Genomic DNA, 25418 nt, shown 5'->3' with positions numbered 1-25418 from the left:
ATAAGTTGCCCCCCTCCCCAGTATAGATAGCCAGATGTACCCCAATATTAATTAGCCCCCCTCCCCAGTATAGATAACCAGATGTGCCCCAATATTAGGTAGCCCCCCTCCCCAGTATAGATAGCTAGATGGGCCCCAATATTAGGTAGCCCCCTCCCCAGTATAGATAACCAGATGTGCCCCAATATTAATTAGCCCCCTCCCCAGTATAGATAGCCAGATAGGCCCCAATATTAGGTAACCCCCCCACCCCAGTATAGATAACCAGATGCTCCCTAATATTAGTGTTGGGCGAACATCTAGATGTTCGGGTTCGGGCCGAACAGGCCGAACATGGCCGCGATGTTCGGGTGTTCGACCCGAACTCCGAACATAATGGAAGTCAATGGGGACCCGAACTTTTGTGCTTTGTAAAGCCTCCTTATATGCTACATACCCCAAATTTACAGGGTATGTGCACCTTGGGAGTGGGTACAAGAGGAAAAAAAAATTTAGCAAAAAGAGCTTATAGTTTTTGAGAAAATCGATTTTAAAGTTTCAAAGGGAAAACTGTCTTTTAAATGCGGGAAATGTCTGTTTTCTTTGCACAGGTAACATGCTTTTTGTCGGCATGCAGTCATAAATGTAATACATATAAGAGGTTCCAGGAAAAGGGACCGGTAATGCTAACCCAGCAGCAGCACACGTGATGGAACAGGAGGAGGGTGGCGCAGGAGGAGAAGGCCACGCTTTGAGACACAACAACCCAGGCCTTGCATGAGGACAAGAAGCGTGCGGATAGCATGCTTTGTACCACCATGCAGTCATAAATGTAATAAAGATAAGTGGTTCAATAAACAGGGACCACGCGGCAACGCTAACCCAGCAGCAGCACACGTGATGGAACAGGAGGAGGCGCAGGAGGAGAAGGCCACGCTTTGTGAGACACAACAACCCAGGCCTTGCATGAGGACAAAAAGCGTGCGGATAGCATGCTTTGTACCGCCATGTAGTCATAAATGTAATAAAGATAAGAGGTTCAATAAACAGGGACCACGCGGCAACGCTAACCCAGCAGCAGCAGCAGCAGCAGCACACGTGATGGAACAGGAGGAGGCGCAGGAGGAGAAGGCCACGCTTTGTGAGACACAACAACCCAGGCCTTGCATGAGGACAAAAAGCGTGCGGATAGCATGCTTTGTACCGCCATGTAGTCATAAATGTAATAAAGATAAGAGGTTCAATAAACAGTGACCACGCGGCAACGGTAACCCAGCAGCAGCAGCAGCACACGTGATGGAACAGGAGGAGGCGCAGGAGGAGAAGGCCACGCTTTGTGAGACACAACAACCCAGGCCTTGCATGAGGACAAAAAGCGTGCGGATAGCATGCTTTGTACCGCCATGTAGTCATAAATGTAATAAAGATAAGAGGTTCAATAAACAGGGACCACGCGGCAACGGTAACCCAGCAGCAGCAGCAGCAGCAGCAGCACACGTGATGGAACAGGAGGAGGCGCAGGAGGAGAAGGCCACGCTTTGTGAGACACAACAACCCAGGCCTTGCATGAGGACAAAAAGCGTGCGGATAGCATGCTTTGTACCGCCATGTAGTCATAAATGTAATAAAGATAAGAGGTTCAATAAACAGGGACCACGCGGCAACGCTAACCCAGCAGCAGCAGCAGCAGCAGCACACGTGATGGAACAGGAGGAGGCGCAGGAGGAGAAGGCCACGCTTTGTGAGACACAACAACCCAGGCCTTGCATGAGGACAAAAAGCGTGCGGATAGCATGCTTTGTACCGCCATGTAGTCATAAATGTAATAAAGATAAGAGGTTCAATAAACAGGGACCACGCGGCAACGGTAACCCAGCAGCAGCAGCAGCACACGTGATGGAACAGGAGGAGGCGCAGGAGGAGAAGGCCACGCTTTGTGAGACACAACAACCCAGGCCTTGCATGAGGACAAAAAGCGTGCGGATATAGCAGCAATGCTTTTTGCCGCCATGCAGTCATAAATGTAATACAGATGAGAGGTTCAATAAACAGGGACCGGAAACGCTAAACCATCCCAGATGTTCATCGGTCATGTTACTTGGTTGGGGTCCAGGAGTGTTGCGTAGTCGTTTCCAATCCAGGATTGATTCATTTTAATTTGAGTCAGACGGTCTGCATTTTCTGTGGAGAGGCGGATACGCCGATCTGTGATGATGCCTCCGGCAGCACTGAAACAGCGTTCCGACATAACGCTGGCTGCCGGGCAAGCCAGCACCTCTATTGCGTACATTGCCAGTTCGTGCCAGGTGTCTAGCTTCATGCCCGGTTTCAGGTCCAGCGGTGCCAGCCACAAATCCGTCTGTTCCTTTATTCCCCTCCAAATTTCCTCCCCTGTGTGCTGCTTATCCCCAAGGCAGATCAGCTTCAGCAACGCTTGCTGACGCATGCCAACAGCTGTGCTGCACTGCTTCCACGATCCTACTGCTGCTGGTGCTGGGTTAGCATTTCCGGATGAGGTACAGCTTTGAGATGCGTTGGAGGAGAAGGAGTCAGAGAGGTAGGTGCTGCTGTTGTTATCCAGCTGTTTGCGGCGTGGGCAACACCCGCGCCGTAGCAGGTGAGGAATCGCTGCCAGGCTCCACAAGGTTCACCCAGTGCGCGGTAAGGGAGATGTATCGACCCTGGCCGAACGCACTCGTCCAGGTGTCAGTGGTGAGGTGAACCTTGCAGGCAACGGCATTCTTCAAGCTTCGGGTTATTTAGCTGACCACGTGCTCATGCAACTCAGGCACTGCAGAGCGCGCAAAGTGGTAGCGGCTGGGAACCACGTAACGTGGGATGGCCACTGACATCATGCCCTTGAAGCTGTTTGTCTCCACCACTCGATATGGCAGCATTTCGCAGGCCAGAAGCTTGGCTATGCTGGCTGGCTGTTACTGCCACGGCCCGGGGGTCATTTGCTGGCAATTTCCTCTTGTGCTCAAACATCTCAGAAACAGACAACTCAACCGTAGCGCTGCACACCGAAGGGCTGTTGGTTGTTGTGTTTGATGAACACTGGGAGACCTCAAGAGCACTAGTCCGGAAAGTGACAGTGTCAGCATCGTCTGATGTTTGTGAATGTTGTGAACCACGCAATGGCTGGGCTACTGCTGCTGCTGAGGCGGGTCTGGTGGTGAGTCTGGTGAACCCAAGGGAGGCAGTGTTGCTGGTGGTACCCTGTCCTGCCGCGTTTGCCCACAGAGTGGGATGTTTGGATAGAATGTGGCGGCTCATGCTGGTGGTGGAGAGGTTGTTAATACTTTTCCCCCTGCTCAGGCGGGTCTTGCACACCTTGCAAATCGCCATGGTAACATCCTCAGTGCAGTCTTCAAAGAAAGCCCAGACTTTAACTGGCTGAGGACTCGGACCTCGTGCGTGATGTGCTGGTGCTGCTTAACCCACTGCTGGACGCTTGAGAGGTCATCCAAGTAATTATCTGGTCCTGTTCTTTTGGATCTGTGAGGGTTGTTGTCCTGGACAACATGGGCAGTATTGAGTGGGTTTTCTTGGGTGCTCCCCTGTGGCCTGTACGTGAACCGTCAGGGGAAACACCTCTTCCCTTGCCCCTCCCTCTTTCACCGGATTTCTTCCTCATTTCACTTATCCTTAAAGTACACGCTGACTGGCAGCAGTACAGTGGCAGTACAGAAATGCTATACAGTGGTGGGTGAGCGGTGTACCACTATTGTCAGCAGTGACACAGAGCACAATGCTATACAGTGGCGGGTGAGCGGTGTACTACTGTTCCCAGCAGACACAGAGTGGAAGTAAACACAATGCTATATAGTGTGGCTGAGCCGTGTACACAGAGTGGCATTAAACACAATGCTATATAGTCTGCTATATAGTCACCCCGAACAGGGTGATGTTCTGCAGAACCCGAACAGTGGCAAACACTGTTCGCCCAACACTACTGGGAGGGAACGCAGATTTTAGTACCTAAACACACGATACAACATGTTTTCCGGGGTCGGACTCTGAGGCACATACAGATGGTCCCGATCATCATCCTCATCATACAACTCTTCTCCTGAGTCTGACCCACCCACCACCTCTGCCACCCCAACATCCCCAGACACAGACCCCTCATCGTCCTCAACATTAACTTGGGATGCTGGCCTGAGCCAGACCTCCTCCTCCACATCAGGCCCCATCATCTCCTCAATGGCAGCCCTCATTAATCGCTCTGGCGACGGACTGATGGACACAACGTTCTCCTCCGGGGAGGGCTGCTGCTGACCACTGGCTGCTGGGGTGGATGTTATAGCTTGCGTGGGGCGTTGGCTGTTGCTGTTGTTGGGAGTGCTGCTCACAGCGGAGGTCTCTGGGGAACTCATGTTGAGCTCATATAGTGGTTGACGGTGAGTGGAGTATTACTGATCCCAGCAATATACACACTGACTGGCAGAGTACGCAATGCTATATAGTGTGGCTGAGCGGTGTACACAGAGTGGCAGTAAACACAATGCTATATAGTCTGGCTGAGCGAGCGGTGTACTACTGTTCCCAGCAGAATCAGAGTGGCAGTAAACAATGGTATATAGTCTGGCTGAGCGGTGTACATAGAGTGTCAGTAAACAATGGTATATAGTCTGGCTGAGCGAGCGGTGTACTACTGTTCCCAGCAGAATCAGAGTGGCAGTAAACAATGGTATATAGTCTGGCTGAGCGGTGTACATAGAGTGTCAGTAAACAATGGTATATAGTCTGGCTGAGCGAGCGGTGTACTACTGTTCCCAGCAGAATCAGAGTGGCAGTAAACAATGGTATATAGTCTGGCTGAGCGGTGTACACAGAGTGTCAGTAAACAATGGTATATAGTCTGGCTGAGCGAGCGGTGTACTACTGTTCCCAGCAGAATCAGAGTGGCAGTAAACAATGGTATATAGTCTGGCTGAGCGGTGTACACAGAGTGTCAGTAAACAATGGTATATAGTGTGGCTGAGTGGTGTACACAGAGTGTCAGTAAACAATGGTATATAGTCTGGCTGAGCGGTGTACACAGAGTGGCAGTAAACACAATGCTATATACTCTGGCTGAGCGAGCGGTGTACTACTGTTCCCAGCAGACACAGAACAGTAAACAGAATGCTATATAGTGTGGCTGAGCGAGCGGTGTACCACTATTCCCAGCAGACACAGAACAGTGAACAGAATGCTATATAGTGTGGCTGAGCGAGCGGTGTACCACTATTCCCAGCAGACACAGAACAGTAAACAGAATGCTATATAGTGTGGCTGAGCGAGCGGTGTACCACTATTCCAAGCAGACACAGAACAGTGAACAGAATGCTATATAGTGTGGCTGAGCGAGCGGTGTACCACTATTCCCAGCAGACACAGAGTGGCAGTAAACAGAATGCTATATAGTGTGGCTGAGCGAGGTACACAGAGTGGCAGTAAACAGAATGCTATATAGTGTGGCTGAGCGAGCGGTGTACCACTATTCCCAGCAGACACAGAACAGTGAACAGAATGCTATATAGTGTGGCTGAGCGAGCGGTGTACCACTATTCCCAGCAGACACAGAACAGTGAACAGAATGCTATATAGTGTGGATGAGCGAGCGGTGTACCACTATTCCCAGCAGACACAGAACAGTAAACAGAATGCTATATAGTGTGGCTGAGCGAGCGGTGTACCACTATTCCCAGCAGACACAGAACAGTGAACAGAATGCTATATAGTGTGGCTGAGCGAGCGGTGTACCACTATTCCCAGCAGACACAGAACAGTGAACAGAATGCTATATAGTGTGGCTGAGCGAGCGGTGTACTACTGTTCCCAGCAGACACAGAACAGTACACAGAATGCTATATAGTGTGGCTGAACGAGCGGTGTACTACTGTTCCCAGCAGACACAGAACAGTACACAGAATGCTATATAGTGTGGCTGAACGAGCGGTGTACCACTATTCCAAGCAGACACAGAACAGTGAACAGAATGCTATATAGTGTGGCTGAGCGAGCGGTGTACCACTATTCCCAGCAGACACAGAGTGGCAGTAAACAGAATGCTATATAGTGTGGCTGAGCGAGGTACACAGAGTGGCAGTAAACAGAATGCTATATAGTGTGGCTGTGCAAGCGGTGTACTACTATTCCCAGCAGACACAGAGTGGCAGTAAACAGAATGCTATATAGTGTGGCTGAGCGAGGTACACAGAGTGGCAGTAAACAGAATGCTGAGCGAGCGGTGTACTACTATTCCCAGCAGCGACACACAATGACTGGGGGGGACCCTGGCTAGCGTGGCTGGAGCGCGAACTACCCTGCCTGCCTACCCAAAGCTAAACCCACAGACAAATGGCGGAGATATGACGTGGTTCGGGTATTTATTTACCCGAACCACGTGACAGTTCGGCCAATCAGAGCGCGTTCGGGTCCGAACCACGTGACCCGTTCGGCCAATCACAGCGCTAGCCGAACGTTCGGGGAACGTTCGGCCATGCGCTCTTAGTTCGGCCATATGGCCGAACGGTTTGGCCGAGCACCGTCAGGTGTTCGGCCGAACTCGAACATCACCCGAACAGGGTGATGTTCTGCAGAACCCGAACAGTGGCGAACACTGTTCGCCCAACACTACCCAATATTAGGTAGCCCCCTCCCAGTGTAGATAGCCAGCTGGGCCCCAATATTATTTAGACTTCACCCCAGTATAGATAGGCAGATGTGCCCCAATATTAGTTAGCCCCCTCCCAGTATAGATAGCCAGCTGGGCCCCAATATTAGTTAGCCCCCACCCCAGTATAGATAGCCAGATATGCCCCAATATTAGGTAGCCCCCCTTCCCAGTATAGATAGCCAGATATCCCACAATATTAGTTAGCCCCCCTCCCCAGCATAGATAGCTAGATGGGCCCCAATATTAGGTAGCCCCATCCCCAGTATAGATAACCAGATGTGCCCCAATATTAGGTAGCCCCCCTCCCCAGTATAGATAGCTAGATGGGCCCCAATATTAGGTAGCCCCCTCCCCAGTATAGATAACCAGATGTGCCCCAATATTAATTAGCCCCCTCCCCAGTATAGATAGCCAGATGTGCCAAAATATTAGGTAGCCCCTTCCCAGTATAGATAGCCAGATGGGCCCCAATATTAGGTAGCCCCCACCCCCGAATAGATAGCGAGATGTGCCCCAATACTAATTAGCCCCCCTCCCCAGTATAGATAGCCAGATGGGCCCCAATATTAGGTAGCCCCCACCCCCGGATAGTGAGATGTGCCCCAATATTAAATAGCCCCCCTCCCCAGTATAGATAGCCAGATGTGCCACAATATTAGGTAGCCCCCACCCGAGTATAGGGGGGTGAGTACAACCAGGGGGTCTTAAGGTTAGGCACCACCAAGAGGGGCTGTCTTGGGGTTAGTCAACATGGGGGTCTTAGGGTTAGGCACCACCAGGCGGGGTCTTAGGGTTAGGCACCACCTGGGGAGGGTTCTGTGTGAGAATAGGGTTAGGTTTAGCTATAGTAAAATATCTGTAAATATTACCGATATTTTACTATGGAATCTAGCAGTAGAATATTTTTAATTGTAGGGATTTTCTACTAGCATAAAACCTCTGGGTTCTTTTATCCAGGCGCCTTTATTTGATGTCTTCAGTGATGTCACGCTTCTGCGGCTGCTTCAATGCATGCCAAAAGATGTAGTCCATTAATGTGATTACATCTTCCAGTCACATTAATGGACTACATGTACACATGAATTGCTCAGGGACCCATTTTACCTTAAAGCAGACCTGAAATCAGAACGTCCTCTCTGCTCTAAAAGATACACAACAGTATAATATCCTTTAAAACCACTTAACGACCAGCTAACGCCGATAGGCGGCGGCTGGTCGTTTTGTTCCATGTCAGTTCACGGAGGGTGTCTCCGTGAATAGCCTGCGAGTCTCCGATCGCGGCTCGCAGGCTAATTGTAAACACGCGGGGAAAAAATCCCCGCTGTTTACATCAATACGGCGCTGCTGCGCAGCAGCGCCGTAAAGCCTCTGATTGGCCGGAGATCGCCGCCGTGTGATAGGCTGAAGCCTATCAGAGGCGGCGCAGGACGCATTGCCGTCCTGTGCCGCCCATGGAGCCAGAGGTAGGGAGGGAAGGAGAGGGAGGGAGGAATCTCGCTGCGGAGGGGGGCTTTGAGGAGCCCCCCCCGCTCGGCCACACGGAGCGGCGGCGATCAGACCCCCCAGCAGGTCATGCCCCTAGTGAGGAAAAGAGGGGGGAAGGCTGATCGCCCTGCCTTTTACATGATCTGTGCTGCGGGCTGGAGAGCCCACGCAGCACAGATCTGAGCGAAACAGCCCGGTCCTTAAGTGGTTAAACATCTTTGTTACAGCTGATACAAATCCTAAAATAAATCTGCACTTTCTACTTCCTGATTCATAGAAGCGGACATTTTCTTAACATCCTGTGCTTTCAAATTAGCTTATCTGCCGTGACAGTCAGGTGACAAGGGGATAGATCAAATTACAACGTGTGATTAGACACAGATGAGGGAGAATTACACAGGCTAAACTCTCTAAATGCATACAGGGTGCATTTCTCTATGTTTTCCTTCTGTCCTGCTTCAAGAGTTCAGGTCCACTTTAAACCAACCTTGGTGCCAGATACCACTGGACTGTGCTGTCTACGCATATCTGATGTTCTTGCGTTTCGCACGCCATATGTGTTGGTGAAATGCACACAGCAATGCACATAGTGTGAACAAGGCCTGGGTAGGCAGTTTATATGTTTTACCTGATCAGTGCGAAAACAGGAAATACCTTATGTCCCACTGTTTCAGTGCAGCTGCTTGGCATAGCTTGATTTCCATTAAATGTACATGAATACTTACGTTACACAGGCCCACATGTGAATCCAATATAGTAACCATAGCATGATTGTCATGCAGTGGGAGAGATTTGCAGATCAATGGTCACTTTGTTATCCATGAAAGCATTCCCTGACCAGATTGGCTCAAAAGGAAAATAAAGCAACTGACTAGACTGAATTAAGACCATTGCTATTGTTCTCACAAAAAGGAGAGGGCTGGGGTGTTGGTTCAGGGCATAAACATAAACACTTGGACAGTATATATCAGTATGTTTATATAGACATCTTTCATTTGAAGGATGCTTTGGTGATTGCTTTGCTACTGAAATAATAGCATCATTGTGCATATAGTACTGTACACACAGGTGGGGAACCAGTGTTCTAACATCAATGCTCAGATATCTCACCATCCATTGTTCTTGGGAAGTTGTCTTCTAGCAATGCCTAACCATATGCACATCATTGTTTTTTGTTTTTTTATCAGACATTTTATGTATTGAGGAGAAACTTTATTTCAGTCAGGTACGCTATCCTGTGATTTATTTATTTTATATCAACACATTTCTGTTAGCTCTCTCGTCTTGCAGCGCTGGGTCCCTGGTTCGAATCCCAGCCAGGGCACTATCTACAAAGAGTTTGTATGTTCTCTCCGTGTCTGCGTGGGTTTCCTCCGGGCACTCAGGTTTCCTCCCACATTCCCAAAAAAACATACGGATACGTTAATTGGCTGCCCCTAAAAAATTGGCCCTAGACTACAGTACTTACACTACATAATATAGCCATATGGCAATGGTAGGGATTAGATTGTGAGCTCCTTTGAGGGACAGTTAGCGACAAGACAATATATATGTATACACTGTACAGCGCTGCGTAATATGTCGGCGCTATATAAATACTAAATAATAATAATAATAATTTGTATACCTTATTACAGTTCCCAGTAACATTGGAGTAATCAAAGATGTTCATCTCTGTTACGTTAGGTACACACCATACAATTTTGTGTTAGATAGATGGTTCCATAGATAATTTCCAACATATCTGATCTTATTTTTGATCGCTTTCTCATAGAAGTGAATGGAAATAGATAAGAAAAGATAAGAGAACAGAATCGGTAAAAGCAAATCGGAAATCGATCGGACGGATAATCGACCGAAAAAAAACGTATCGTTTTACATACGCCCAACTGATGTTGCCTAGGTGGGGATCAGGGGCCGATCCCCTTGGGCGACATCGCAGGGCTGGGCTGCACACACACGTGTGTCAGCTGTGTAGTTATGTTGCTATGTGTGGGGGGCGATGAGCGGCGCATGTGTAAACAACGGGATCAGCAGGGGGATCAGCGTTGATGGGGTTGGGTAGATCAGTCCAGCGGATTGCTCACAGGTTGAGCGTCGGGGTCTCATGATCATCTGACCTCTCAAGACTGAAAGCTTGCAATGGAAAAACTGAATATAAACTACACAGAATATTGCAGATTTTATTAGGAATGCTTTTGAAATAGAATGACACGATAAAAGAAAATCACTAGGTGTGTGGGCACAGACACTATGGTCCTGATGCACAAAAGGCCAGTAAAATTGACATGCACAACTAGTATGTGTCAGTTTTACCTGCTTTTTCACAAGCAACATAACATGTATTGCACACATAGTGGAACTTGTGTTATGTACACAAGGGGCTTGATTCACTAAACCGTGATAACTCAAATATCACACCTTATCAAAGATATCACACCTTATCAAAGTTAACATGCCTTATCAGAGTAGCATAGCGAGCACTACAAACTTTTGCCTGCTAATTGGCAATGGCACTCGTCCTGCCCTGAGCTCCTGCGGGTTTGTAGCGCTTGCTATGCTACTCTGATAAGGCATGTTAACTTTGATAAGGTGTGATATCTTTGATAAGGTGTGATATTTGAGTTATCACAGTTTAGTGAATCAAGTCCAATGTGTGTTATTAGTATTAGTATTACATGTGTTACACTATAAATAAATAAATAAATAAATAAAATAAATAAACCCATGTTATACACAAAAGGCGCGCATTGTGTACATAATGTCAGTTGAGCTGCTTGTGCAACCCACATTGGATTGCTTGCACGAATGCCGGTAAAGGTGGCCACACACGATACAATAAAATGATCCGATTTTACAGTAATTCGATAAAAACGATCGTATCTCTCGAAAAAATCGAAAGCTTTTTTTTCATTCGACTGAAAAATCCGATCGGATTTCCCGTTTTTTTCGATTTAAATCGATCCGGAATGCCAGATATTTCTCTTCAATTTCTACTAAAGATTGTATGGTGTGTGTTGGATTGTTAATTTATTACTATACACACCCTAGCAATTTTATCTGAGTTTCCAATAATTTTTATCCTAATTGAGGAAAAAAATTTAACATAGGTGTGTGGTACATTGGTCATATTTTTGAAATTTTACAATCAGTCAGAAAAATTGAATCCAATTCTTAAATTGAACAGATATTTAAAAAATTGTATGGTGTGTGGCCACCTTAAAACGTAAGCACGCTTAGGGACCATTTCTTCTATATCCAAATACACAGCATTTCCATGCATGCAAGCCGGACAGGGAAATGCTGCCTTTTCAGATACCAGCATGCTGTCCGAATTGCTCGCTGGTGTGATTCTGGGTGGCATGCAGCAGTTTTGTGGCAGGCATTTGAATCCCTATAGCCAGCAGGGCTATAGCAATGCAGCCGCAGCTTTGCTGCAGCATGGGTGCATCTGATTCGGAAACGGATGCGACATCCCGATGGAAATATGCCCTTAGTGCACGTCAATTATACCAGCCTTTTGTGAACTATGGCCAAAGTGTGTCAACACCATTATACAAGTGCTGATTACACAAGCCTTGTACACACGTCTGATAGCCGATAACGACCACCTCAACTGACAATCAGGTGCGTGTGTGTGCGGCAGCCGGTGACTCCCGACACCGAGTGATCCGCTGAGTGGATCTACTCAACTCCAGCGACTTCAATCCCAATGTTTGCACTTCTCCCCCCGCCTTCCGCGTGACTTCACACATGCCGCGCTTGTCATCCCACTGTCCCGGCCCACATGGCAACACAGCGTGTCATCAGCTACACAGCTGACATGGGTGTGTGCGGCTTTGATCCCCAACTGGCGACATCTGTCAGAGGTGAGTGCGCAACATTAAATTTGAGTGCTCTGTGTTTGTCACCATAAAACTAACAACATTTCTCCCTGGCCATCTTACTAAACCATGACTGATCTAGACCTAGACTCCATCTCTATTTAAAGGAAATGTAAAAATATACTAGTGAAGGTCATCAGCTTCAGATAAATAATTGTTTCAATATGAATAGGCTTCTAACTGTTTGGGTTTTTTTTTTTGTTTGTTTTGTTTTGTTTACAAAATGTCTGCTAAATAGGCAAAACAGGCTATATAAAATGGAAATTAAAATGGCATTGATGATTTACAAATAAAGTACCGGTAAACATCATCTTTAATTAAAATGGTACAAGAAGAACATAGTAAATACTAAAACTGAAGAATATTGCTTTAAAAAATGATCATTTAGAATTATAATAGTCTTATTATTGGGAAAACAATGAATTTATGTATATGTTTTAGGGACGTGGTAGAAACATGTTTGGAGTAACTGAAAAGCAACAACAAAATTCAGGGACACTGACATTTAGGGACACATTATGGTGGAGCTAGAAAGCTATAAAACACTTTGAGGGCCACAGGAATTCTGGGCCACACTTAGGACTATCAGAAAGGTGGAGCACACTTTATCCACTGGAAAGCTGAGACATACTTTTACTGGTCACTGAAAAGGTGGGACACACGTTTAGTGGTCACTGGGAAGCTGGCACACTTTGAGGGCACTGGGAATTTGAGGAAGAGATTAGGAGCATTAGATGGCTGGGACTTATTTGGGGGGCTCTAAAAAGCTGTGGAACACTTTGAAAGCTCTGAAAGCTGTGGCACGTTTAAGGAGCAGGAGCAGCAGGAGCAGGAGATCTGGGGCACACTTTGGGGGCTCTAGAGTGCTGGGAAACACTTAGGGCATACATGTCAAACTCTGGCCAGCGAGCCAAATTTGGCCCTCAAGAGGTTTACCCACTTTGCAATATGTATGGCCCACCCTAGACCATCAGGGAAGTGGAAGTATTGGAAGTGGAGCCTTAGAACACTAGGGAAGCCATATGGGGGAGATGGGTGAAATAACTTAACACTATGGAACAGTATAGGGGAAGGGAAGGGCCTCTGGAAACCAGGGAACTGTATAGGGGAGGGCGGACAACTAGACACCAGGGAACTGTATAGGGGAGGGAGGGGACCACTAAACACCAGGGAACTGTATAGGAGCTGAAGGGGGGCCATTAGACCCCCGGGAACTTTATAAGGGAGGAAGGTGCCACTGCCCAGTAGATATTGAGGTTGGCCCACAACTAGGTCCCAGTGTACAATTTCAGCCCACGTTGTATTTGAGTTTGACACCCATGACTTATGCTAGGTACACACCATACAATTTTGTGTTAGATAGATGGTTCGATAGATAATTTCCAACATGTCCAATCTTATTTTCGATCGTTTTTCTGATCAATTTCTCATAGAAGTGAAACGAAATAGATAAAAAAAAAGATAACAGAATTGAATTGGAAATCGATCGGACGGAAAATTGACCGAAAAAACGGATCGTGTGTACCCAGCATTAGGGTGATCATTGAGAAACCAGAATGCACTGTGGGAGACACCTAAGATTATGGAAGACACAGTAAAACTGGCACACATATGGGGGGTGGGTGCAGGGGAAAATTATGACACACTTTGGGTGCCACTAGAAAATTAGGACAAATTCTAGAGGCAAAACGACAGCAAGAGACCATAAGGGTCAGGGGCATAGCAATCAGTATAGCAACCACAGCGGTTGCTATGGGACCCGCGGCAGCCCTACGTCACAGGGGGCCCGTGGCTCAGTAGAGGAATTTTTTTTTTAATTATTATAATGCCGGTCCGGGCCGCCCCCCCCCCCCCCCCCCCGACAATTATAAAAGAGCGGGCCCCCACCGGCCCCCCTCAGTCCCCCTCTTCTCTGAAAGTGGCTGCCTGACTAGTGTGAGGAGGGGGACTACTTTTGGCCGGCGCGCATTGATACTCCCTGGCGGCCGGCCGACAATTACTCTATAGTTCCGGCTTCCGGCCAGCCAGGGAGGAAGAAGGAGGAGTGACGTGGCAAAAGCCTTGGACCGCGGACTGGCTTGGATGCCTCTGCCTCAGAGGCTCAGAGTGTGCTGCGGCGAGCGACTGGAGCCGGAGCAGAGGTCGTGCCCTGGACCCGAGGAAGAGCGGGGCGACCCGACCCATCACCCGACCCCACGCCAGGCAAGCTGCAGCAAGACTGTGTAAGTATGGCTGCTGTGGACGGAGGTGCGAGGGGGCCGATCTGCTGCCAATTAGATTGCATTTGTGGGGAAATCTGCTGCCAATAAGATTGCATTTGAGGGGAAATCTGCTGCCAATAAGGCTACATACACACTTGAGATAAAAGTCTTTGGAAAAGGCAAGATCACAGACCAATTTTACCCCCTTCCATGTAGTATGAGAGCCATACTCTACACAGTCTATTCTATTGAGCTGAACTCCCTATCAGATAAAAACCTTTGCAAGATGCTTTACACAAAGATGCTGTACACATTTAACAGATCAGTATCTGCAACAGATCTGTTCCTGCAAAAGATCCGTTCTTGCAAAATGCATTCAAAGTCTATGATATGTGCACATCCTCATACACACCTTAACAAACATTAATCTGCAGATCAGATCCACCAGGATAGATCTTCAGATCTGCAGATGATTGTCAGATATGCAGATGAATGTCTGTTAAACAAGGTGTGAATGAGGATCTGCAGATATCATAGACTATGAATGCATTTTGCAGGAACGGATCTTTTGCAGGAACAGATCTTTTGCAGATATTGATCTGTTGAATGTGTACAGCAGCTTTGTGTGCAGCATCTTGCAAAGATTTCTATCTGATGGGGAGTTCAGCTCAATAGAATAGACTGTGTAGAGTATGGCTCTCATACTACATGGAAGGGGGTAAAATTGGTCTGTGATCTTGCCTTTTCCAAAGACTTTTATCTCAAGTGTGTATGTAGCCTAAGATTGCATTTTGTGGGGAAATCTGCTGCCAATAAGACTGCATTTTGTGGGGAAATCTGCTGCCAATAAGATTGCATTTCATACGGAAATCTGCTGCCAATAAGATTGCATTTTGTGGGGAATTCTGCTGCCAATAAGATTGCATTTTGTGGGGAAATCTGCTGCCAATAAGATTGCATTTTGTGGGGAAATCTGCTGCCAGTAAGATTGCATTTTGTGGTCAGCCGGCCCTCCACCATGTGGTCTGGAAAAAAAAAAACGACCCTCCATGCCCGCAAAGTTGGACAGCACACTGCTAAGGTCTTGTATATTTGGCCCCACCCATGACCACGCCCACATGCTGTTGTGATCGTCCTCTTTTTTGGAAATCAAAATATGGTCACCCTAGGCTAACCTATATGCTGGGGGGCAGTGGCACCCATGTCTTTCTAACCTATATGCTGGGGGGCAGTGGCACCCATGTCTGGCTACAGTATATGCTGGGGGGCCAGTGGCACCCATGTCTGGCTAACCTATATGCTGGGGTGGCAGTGGCACCCATGTCTGGCTAACCTATATGCTGGGGGGGGCAGTGGCACCCATGTCTGGCTAACCTATATGCTGGGGGGCAGTGGCACCCATGTCTGGCTAACCTATATGCTGGGGGGGCAGTGGCACCCATGTCTGGCTAACCTATATGCTGGGGGGGCAATGGCACCCATGTCTGGCTAACCTATATGCTGGGGGGGGCAGTGGCACCCATGTCTGGCTAACCTATATGCTGGAGGGGCAGTGGCACCCATGTCTGGCTAACCTACATGCTGGGGGGGGGGGGGGGGCAGTGGCACCCATGTCTGGCTAACCTATATGCTGGGGGGGCAGTGGCAACCATGTCTGGCTAACCTATATGCTTCATGGGGTTGGAAGGTCGTGGGGGGGGGGGGGCATAAAATGTTTTTGCTATGGGGCCCAGTCATTTCTAGCTACGCCCCTGACAAGGGCTATAGGGGGCTGGAAGAAGCTTAATTAAACAGGGCACATCACTTTTACTTAAATCTGGGTTCATTCTTGGATTTCAGCAACTGTTCCTCTATCATCCTCAGTACACTATCTATAATGTACATAAATATACCCTCTGGAAAAAAATATCAACAAATGTGAATATGGAATATATCACAGGAAAGGGTGACGACATATACTTAAAATTTTAAACAGAAGAATACTTTGAGATTAAAGGTGGCCACTAACGATCCAATTTCTAGAGAAAAATTGTTCGAGCGATCAGATAATTCTGATTGAAAGTGAAATAGTTCACTACACCATCAATGAACCAGTCCTTGCTTCCTATCTATCACAACCGACAAGAAAATCCAAATTTTCGTTCATGTAAATCCAATCGGACGACATTGGATATTCGTACGTAATTGATTATGTCCATCAAGAGAGATTATTTACAACCAATCCGATCATAATTTCTGATCGCTCGAACTATTTTTTACTAGAAATTGAACCTTTAGTGGCCACCTTAACATTGCAATAAAGTTTCAACTTTATTGCAATTAGATTGTAAGCTTCTCTGAGGACAGTTAGTGACGTGATGGCAGGGTTGGATCAAATTATAAGCTCCTCTGAGGACAGTTAGAGACATAATGTCAGGGATTAGATTGTAAATTCCTTGGCGAGCAGCACCTTCGGTGAGTGACAGGCAGCTCAGAGATCACTATAAGTGCCCATTCGCTGCCCCTTCATCCCCCGAGTGCCAGATCTGGCTGTTGGTAGCCGCCCACCGATATGTGCACACTCTGTGTAGCAGGATGAATGTTCGGCAGGCTAACTGCTACTGCCACCCTGCTGCCCACAGCCTGCCCCTTGCTTTCTTGGTGCCCTAGGCCATGGCCTAGTGGCCTTGCCTGAAATCCGGCCATTAACTTTGGGGTTACTTGTGCTGATTTTAGGGGGTAATTGAACTCATCATCGTCGATCTATTCCAGTGAGTTTGGAGTGTAAAAATAGAAAACTATGTATGAATTATGCCAAGTTAGCATTTGTAGTTAACAGCATGAAGTAACGTTTTTAAATTATTTATATACAAATATGGAGTACTCCTAACACATTTATGTGTGTCAAGTGTTCCTGAGATAATAGTATTCATAATAGAAGGTACTCAGCAAACATCAGTGATTTAGCAATGGGGATACAGAGGTTGCGGCCTCACTGGGGACCCTGGACCAGAGGGGCCCACTACGGGCCCTCCTTCATCCATCTAGCTTTTTATTGGTGCTATGCTGGTAATCAACACCTCTATATGTGCATTAAATAGTAATAATCCTTAACAAGCTGTTTCCTTATGCTAGGTACACATAATGAGATTTTCTGTAAGAATTACTGTCAGATCGATTATTTCCGACAGGTCCGATCTGATTTCCAATCGATATTCTGATGGATTTTCCATAGAAGTGAATGGAAAATCGATCGGAAATCAGATAGTAACTGTCAGAAAGAATCGATCTGACAGTAATTCGGACAGGAAATCTCATTGTGTGTACCTAACATTTCTTTGATTAAACCTTTCTGACACTGAAACTGTCCTTGGTAAGTTTTGGGCTTCATATCAATAGAGTGCTTGAGGCCCCATAAAACTTGCACCAGGGCCACAAGGTCCTCAGTTACACCACTGGCAAATACCATCTTTCGTTAAAGGGTAAACGCTGTAATAATTTTGAAAAATACTGCTGTTTGGAGAGAGTCATGCAGTAACAGATATTTAATATTTTCAGTGCCAAACTGTATCGTAGTAACATAGGTAAGCTTCCTGTATACAGATCACGATCTTCCACAAAAGGTGCATACACAAGCTAGATAAAAGTCAGCGCACACAATCAACATCGCTCAAATGACATTTCCCGGCAAAAAGAAATGACAAGTTGTTTAAACGTTGTTCACACACACCAATACTCAAACGATTATGTTGTTCGAAAACTGCGTGCGAAAGTGACATTTCATGCTCTGGAACAATATCGTTTGAACGACTTGTACCGACTGCACCGCATCTGCCAAATAGTCATCTAAATTGATTCGCCAGTTGGATCAGGCATTTGTCATTTAGTTACATTTTTACGATTGACATCCGAAACAGCGAAATATGACGCTGATGTCGTTCATCACGTGGCTTAACTTTTATCTAACTTGTGTACAAGGTTTAAAGCAATTGCTAGATATGTTACAGCACATATGCACAAGTAGTTCCAACTTGTTTTCAGAGCATATTTTTATCTTGGTTAGGACAGCACATTCCTCTGTGTTTATCCCTTCTGCTCATACTTCCAGGGTTATCGCCTACCTTGGTGACTTGATGTTTTTGACTGTAAACTTTCACACAGTGTCTGTCCCTCCACCCGCAGGATCTTGGTCTTTTATCTTGAGTTTGACTGGTCGGCTAGTCTCCCCCTCTCTATGTTTACCCCTTGGGTGTTTTCTTCAATAACCAGCCTGACCAGCTTGAGCCGGTATCTGAAAAGAGCAGACACATAAGTGGGGGAGGGCCCGTCCTCAGCAGGGGGGCTCTTTGTACTCCCTCTAGTAAACTAACCTTTAAAAATAGACAGCATTTCCTTTAGCTGCCTATGACCTCCCACCGCTGAACCCTTTTGGTATTGTTTAGAGCAACATCTCCTTTAGCTGTAAAACGCGACAGCTGTTTGTGCAGATAGGTGGAAACGCCAGGGGTGTGCTGGGGGTGTGTTTATACCTGCTCTCTGATTGGTCGCTGGAATAACTCTAGGAACTATAAGTTGTCTCACAGTTGAGTGTTAAGAGAGCAGCCGGCAATTCAAGTTCAGCACTGCATCCATACTCATCCTCCACTGGGCGCTGCATCCCCATCCATCTCCTCCACCGAGCACTGCATTCCACTGCATCCGAATTCCAGCGTGCCCTACATTCTACCACTCCGAACAGGTGGGTATGTGCTACTGCCATTTATGTAATGATGTCTGCTTAATTCATTAATTGGAAATAATTTATAGTCCTGTATGGTAGAGATAGCAGTAAAAAATTGTACCGTGTTAGCCATCAGTAAAAGCAAGACGTTTTGAATCAGGATGATACCATTTATTGGCTAACTTAGAGATAAATAAAAGTAAGCTTTCAGGTTTTGAGCCTTCCTCTGACAAAACCGAAAGCTTACTCTCTTATTTATCTATAAGTTAGCCAATAAATGGTATCATATATATCATTTTCAATTAATACGATCTGCTAGGCAGATGTAGGTTGATTTTGTGTTATCTATGTTCAAGCACTTTTTGACTATTGTCATTATGTAACACAACAAAAGTACTTTTCATGACAAAGAACTTAAAGGGAACCTGAGACAAGAAGCGTCTCAGGTTCCATTCTTATCTGGGGATTCCTTAAGGCCACTCGTCCCTCGCCGTCTCTCCGGATGGCTCCGGTCCCCCGCAATTAATTCTGAAAGACTGGCTGAGTTGCGCATGTGCAGCCAGGCGCATTCCCGCATCGCGCTCCCGTCCCTGGAACCGTTCTGCGCTTGTGCAGTAGTACTGCACAGAAAGCTTACAGCCGCGGGAATGCCTGGCCAGGCTGAGCATGCGCAATGCTTCTCGTCTCAGGTACACTTTAAGCGACAATAACAAGTTTGATAGCACCAAATGCATTATAATGGCACTTTACTGCTGTTCCCGCTAATAGTGATACAGTATCTATATTTTTCTTTAAGAATACAGTTAATAGTAATCAGAGCCGGGCCGAGGCATAGGCTGGAGAGGCTCCAGCCTCAGGGCGCAGTGTAGGAGGGGGCGCACAATTCATTCAGCTATCATTCCTAATTGTGTATGAAACAGAAAGAAATAAGAAAAGGGGATACATAGCAGTGACTGCAGGCCAGATAACTAGATATTAAGGTGTTGGGGAGGTTGTGGGCCCTGTGGCCCTCTTAGTCTAATAGCAATCAGTGTGTGACAGCTGGGGTGGGAGGGATGGAGGGGGCGCACTTTGGTGTCTCAGCCTTGGGTGCTGGAGGACCTTGTCCCTGCTCTGAATAGTATACTCCAAGGAACCAGGACTACTATATCAGAATTGGTCATACACTGTATATTTATACAGATGCATTTGCTGAGACCCGAGTACCGAGTTTACTATATCCGGAGGTTTACTATATCATAGTTTACTATAATGAGATTCTGCTGTATAGCACATTAAGCAGTAAGGGCCCTTTCACACTTAAAGCGTTTTAGTGCATTTTTTTTTTTCTACATAGGAGTGCATTGTGAAAAAGCTTCAGTTTTTCAGCATATAGTGTGAAAGAGGCTATAGGAAAACATGGACGCTGGACTGCACATCAGTTGTCCTTTCAGTTACATGACAGCAGTTGATCTAGTGTAAAAGGACCCTTTCAGGTGGCTACTGGCCACACACAATCAGAACATTGAGTGAGAAATCTGATTGAATTTCTCATTTTTATCTATATAAATTGATTGGGAGTAGATCATTTTCTGATCCATTTTTATAAATACTTAAAGGGAACCTAAACTGAGAAGGATATGGATTTTTCCTCTTAAAACAATACCAGCTGCCTGACTCTCCTGCTGATCCTGTGTCTCTTAAGATGGCCATACACTCGTTAGATTAGCAGCAGATAGATCTCTGATCTATCTGATGTGTTTAGGAAATTTTTTTACTAGGAACAGATTTCCAATAGATTTCAGTTTGAAATCTATTGAAAATTGATATGATGACTTTTTTTTTCCCATCAGATTTCCATTAGTGCCAATGCAAAATGATAAGCAATCTCAACAGATCGGCCTAGATTTTCCAGCCTGCCAGATCGATTGAAATCAGCCGCAAATCGATCGATTGGTCAATCAATTTGCAATCGGCCAATCGATTTTGATCGATCGGACAAAAATCGGCTGAGTGTATGGGCCCCTTTATACTTTTAGCCACAGCTCCACAACAAGCGTGCAGATCAGGTGCTCTGACTGAAGTCAGACTGGATTAGCTGCATGCTTGTTTCAGGTGTGTGATTCAGCCACTGCTGTAGCCAAAGAGATCAACTGGACTGCCAATCAACTGGTATTGTTTAAAAGGAAACATCCATATTCCTCTCAGTTAAGGTTCCCTTTAATGGTGTCGGAAAGATTGTCAATATTTTAAACCAAGACATTTTTTCAGGCTTTCAATTTTTTTCTCCAAAATTTAATGTGTGCTATACATTGATAACATTTTTAAAATGTTACACTCAATCAAAAATGTATTGTAATTCTGAAATTCCACTCACTTCTCAGCCTTATAAGATATGTTGTACCATGCGTTTCTGTATGAAGTATGCATTAACAAGCCCATGATCATAGTATGCAATAACATGCATGTTATGAGAAAAATGTTTGGCGCATTGTCCCTGTGTTACAGTATGGCGTTCACATCCCCCACAGTATGTACTTACCCTAAGTCTAGATTCACACTGGAATGTTGCACTGCATACCCTATAAAGACAGCATCACAACAAAGTAGAAGCATCCAGTACAAGAAAAGTATGCTTCACTGCCGCTGTAAATCTGTATTCCACAAAGATCGGCACTCTCAAAATGTATATTGCAAAACTTCAAGCTAATGCAAAAAAGTATCTACACAGTGCAATACGTGTTGAACAAGGGCCAGCAACTTGCAGTAGATAGGCGTCATAGACACCCACAGTCCATCAAATGCCAGCTGGCTAAGTTCAAGGTAGCCAGCTGGCATTTGATGGACTGTGGGTGTCTATGACGCCTATCTACTGCAAATCGCTGGCCCTTGTTCAACACGTATTGCACTGTATAGATACTTTTTTGCATTAAAAGAGCTTGAAGTTTTGTAATATACATTTTGAGTGTGCGGATCTTTGTGGAATACAGATATACGCCTGGCGCTCTGGTGGCTGGATTGCTGTGTACCTCAGCTGCGGGGTAGGGTAATTTCACTCCCTGCAGCAGTAAACACGTATGTTAGCCTAATCTTCCCCCCCCCCCACCCCCGCACCCCCGGTGGTGCCTAACCCTAAGAACCCCCCTTGGTGGTGCCTAACCCTAACCACCCTCAGTGGCACCTAACACTTTACCCATCCTTCCCGCCACAGAGGTAAAGAATGTCAATTGGGCAGCTAGAGGTGCCGCTGCAAAGTCACGATTAGCGGCAAACATGCTAAATTTTGGTGTCGTGCACTCAGATTTCTGTTCTTTGGCACAAGTCATGACTTTTATAATAGGTGCCTATGGCGACACAGTTTTTTTTTTGTAACAGCTCCTGCTCCCTTCCTGATTCAGGTATGGATACCATAATGAACAATCCCGGTACTGCAGGAACAGCAGGATAGTCATGCTAGTGACATTTTAAAGAGGTTAACACAACAGCCATATCAGCCTATAATTAAACATTTTACCAATGCAATATCAATGTTTATCACAAATTCCAATGTAATCTATTAAAAACAATCCATCTGAAAAGATGAGTACTATTGATAGGAGAACTCCGGCAGCAACTTCTCACAACTTTCCCATTCTTTTTACTGTATAGATCAAGATGGCAGAGATTAGAAGTCTTCATCTGAACACACCCTTAAGAGACAGCGTTCCTTTGTCAAAACTGTCTGGAACCAAAGTGTATCTTAAGCTTGATAATGCTCAACCAACTGGCTCCTTCAAGATACGAGGCATTGGCCACCTGTGTGAAACGGTTAGTAAACCACTAAACAACGTATGAATGAATTAGATGAATTTTAAAGTACTTTGCGTCAAATGGAATGTCAGATTAGGGTAAACCTTTTCAGTATATATTCACCAGTGCACAGGGCTGAATTTATAATTGTAAAGAAGCAAATGCACGCACAATTTTACTGTCGTGCACAGGGATCAGGAACTCATCAGTTAGTGTATCAGTTTGGGGCAGGTTTCTGGCCACCAAGCTAGCAACATGTTCTGTTACCATAGAAAGTGAAGGAGGGGCAATGGCAGGGCCGGATTTAGGCCAAAGCCGCCCAGGCCATGGCTTAGGGCACCACAGCAGCAAGGGCACCAAAGTAGCAAACTAAACTGGTGCAGCATTTTCAAGCTTGCAAATGCTGCAATGCAGGGATATCAGGCGAGAACCTCATCGCGGTACTTTGCTGCTAGCCGCCTGTGCAGCAGCCACATTGCTCTCTGTGCAAGTTTGCATTGTGGCTGGCAACTATGGACTTGGGCAGCATTGGAGACGGAAAGGAAGAGGAAGCTTCTGCACTGGAGACAAGCTGATGGCTGCTGTGGTGTGAAGGCGAGCTGGCTACCTATACTGAAAGGAGGGGGAAGGGAGGGAGGGGAAGAAAAGGAATTAAGGGAGTCATCTGGCTACCTATACTGGGGGGGGGGGGGGATCAGACTACCTATACTAGAGGGAAGGGGGGGTGGGGGGGAAATCTGGCTACCTAAACTGGAGGGAAGGGGGGAGGGGTCATCTCGCTACCTATACTGAAGTGGGGCGGCTGGTGACAGTGGCCTTGGGCGTTAAAGAGTACAAATCCTGCCCTGGGCAATGGTGGGATGCATGACAGAACCGCAATGGGCAGGGCAAGTAGAGGACCAATACCCTCAGCCTACAATCGGCTGAGGTGATCCACCAGACTGATTGCTCAATGCTCGCCAAATTCACCAAGGGGGATCAGGAGCTGCATCTGCCAAGAACCATCTAACGTGTGTACAAGGATTTTCAGGGCCCATTATTGATACCATTTTTAGTGAGCCATTTTCTAACAGATTATTCAGATTGTATTGTATGAAAACAAAGAAGCTGATGGGATGATTGAGCCTGAAGATCACATTACCGATCATTTCCTTGAAATGAAGGTTCATAGACATCATCATTACTGGGGAAGATATGATTGGGAGTTTCCCCTACCTAGGCCAGATGTCTCATGCTACCCCACCTATGTACAACAGCTCCTCTTCTTCATGTGCAGCTTCTATTCCTCTCGATGGGCGTATGCAGGGCCGGGCCGAGGCATAGGCTGGAGAGGCTCCAGCCTCAGGGCGCAGTGTAGGAGGGGGCGCAGAATTCATTCAGCTGTCATTCCTAATTGTGTTTGAAGCAGAAAGAAATAATAAAAGGGGATACATGGCAGTGACTGCAAGCCAGATAACTAGATATTAAGGTGTTGGGGAGGTTGTGGGCCCTGTGGCACCTCTTAGTCTAATAGCAATCAGTGTGTGACAGCTGGGGTGGGAGGGATGGAGGGGCGCACTTTGCTGTCTCAGCCTTGAGTGCTGGAGGACCTTGTCCCGGCTCTGGGCGTATGTCTTTTTTTTCAACCCAAATAAAGGTGCCCATACACTCGTCAGATTGGCAGCAGATAGATAAGAAATGCATCTGATGATCTTTCTGATGCGTTTTTAGAACATTTTTTAGCAGGATAGAATTCCAATAGATTTCAGTTTGAAATCTATTGAAATTCGATCTGATGGCATTTTTTTGCCATCAGATTTCCATTAAGGCCAATGCAAACTGATAAGCAATCTCATCAGATCGACCTAAATTTTCCACCCTGCCAGTTCGATGGAAATCCATCGAAATCGGCCATCGATCGGTCGATTGGCCAACTGATTTGCAATCGATCGATTTCCATTAGTACCATTTCAAAATGATAAGCAATCTCAACAGATCGGCCTAGATTTTCCAGCCTGCCAGATCGATTGAAATCAGCCGCAAATCGATCGATTGGTCAATCAATTTGCAATCGCCAATCGATTTTGATCGGCCAGAAAATCGGCTGAGTGTATGGGCCCCTTCACTATGTAACCATGTACTACAGTCCCATCCCTTTTCCGGATGCAACCCCCCCCCCCCCCTTCACTTTTTGTTAAGGAATGTTCATTAAAGCCTGTTAAAGCCTTTACAAAAACATAGCTGGTCTTCAGGAATGCTCTGAAGGGGAGGGGGGGGGGGGGGGGTGGAGGCTTTCCACATAATGAACAGCCTAGGAAGGATAATCTTAGGTACACACAATGAGATTGTTCTGGAAGATTTACTGTCAGATCGATTATTTCCAACTATCCAATCGATTTTCTATAGAAGTGAACAGAAAATCGATGATTATTTCAATCAATATTTATTACATACAGTGAGAGAGCAGTTTGCAGTTAGTGTGATTGTAATACGTGACGACACTAAGCATCACTGAGATGAAGTGTCTACCTTCAGTAATGGTGACCATTGTACTCCTACAACCCTGGCTTTTATAAGGAGGGCGTGAATGGCTGTGAGAAAGGTTAGCCAGGCACTGGGATGAATGAGGCAGCATGAAAAGCACCATGGGAGGGCATGCCAGAGGTCATAAAGAAGGAAAAAAACACTCCAAACGTTTTGTCACCAACTCTCAAAATTTCACATATAAAACACATCAAACAAGTTGGTACTCTTGT

General features: G+C 46.2%; 2 protein-coding genes across 4 annotated transcripts in view; one reads left to right on the top strand and one right to left on the bottom strand.

Annotated features, from left to right (window-relative positions):
• SDSL (serine dehydratase like) overlaps positions 1-18669 on the bottom strand; it is an 80725-nt gene extending 62056 nt beyond the window's left edge. For 2 of the 3 annotated variants that reach the window (XM_068239695.1, XM_068239718.1), the window contains exon 1: positions 18317-18669. The gene's annotated coding sequence lies outside the window, so the exon portion shown is untranslated. The remainder of the gene's footprint in view (positions 1-18316) is intronic. The other variant, XM_068239703.1, reaches the window with a different exon arrangement.
• Positions 18670-18809: 140 nt separating this feature from the next.
• The window catches only part of SDS (serine dehydratase), a 34145-nt gene continuing 27536 nt past the window's right edge, over positions 18810-25418 (top strand). Inside the window, exons 1-2 of the mRNA XM_068271489.1 lie at positions 18810-18933; positions 22543-22701. Coding sequence (XP_068127590.1) covers positions 22549-22701 — 153 coding nt within the window. The 5' untranslated portion in view covers positions 18810-18933; positions 22543-22548. The remainder of the gene's footprint in view (positions 18934-22542; positions 22702-25418) is intronic.

The sequence above is a fragment of the Hyperolius riggenbachi genome, chromosome 1 (assembly GCF_040937935.1).
Source record: "Hyperolius riggenbachi isolate aHypRig1 chromosome 1, aHypRig1.pri, whole genome shotgun sequence".
Classification (NCBI taxonomy): Eukaryota; Metazoa; Chordata; class Amphibia; order Anura; family Hyperoliidae; genus Hyperolius; species Hyperolius riggenbachi.
Note: the sequence above shows the minus strand (reverse complement) of the source record. Positions and strands in the feature narration are given on the sequence as shown.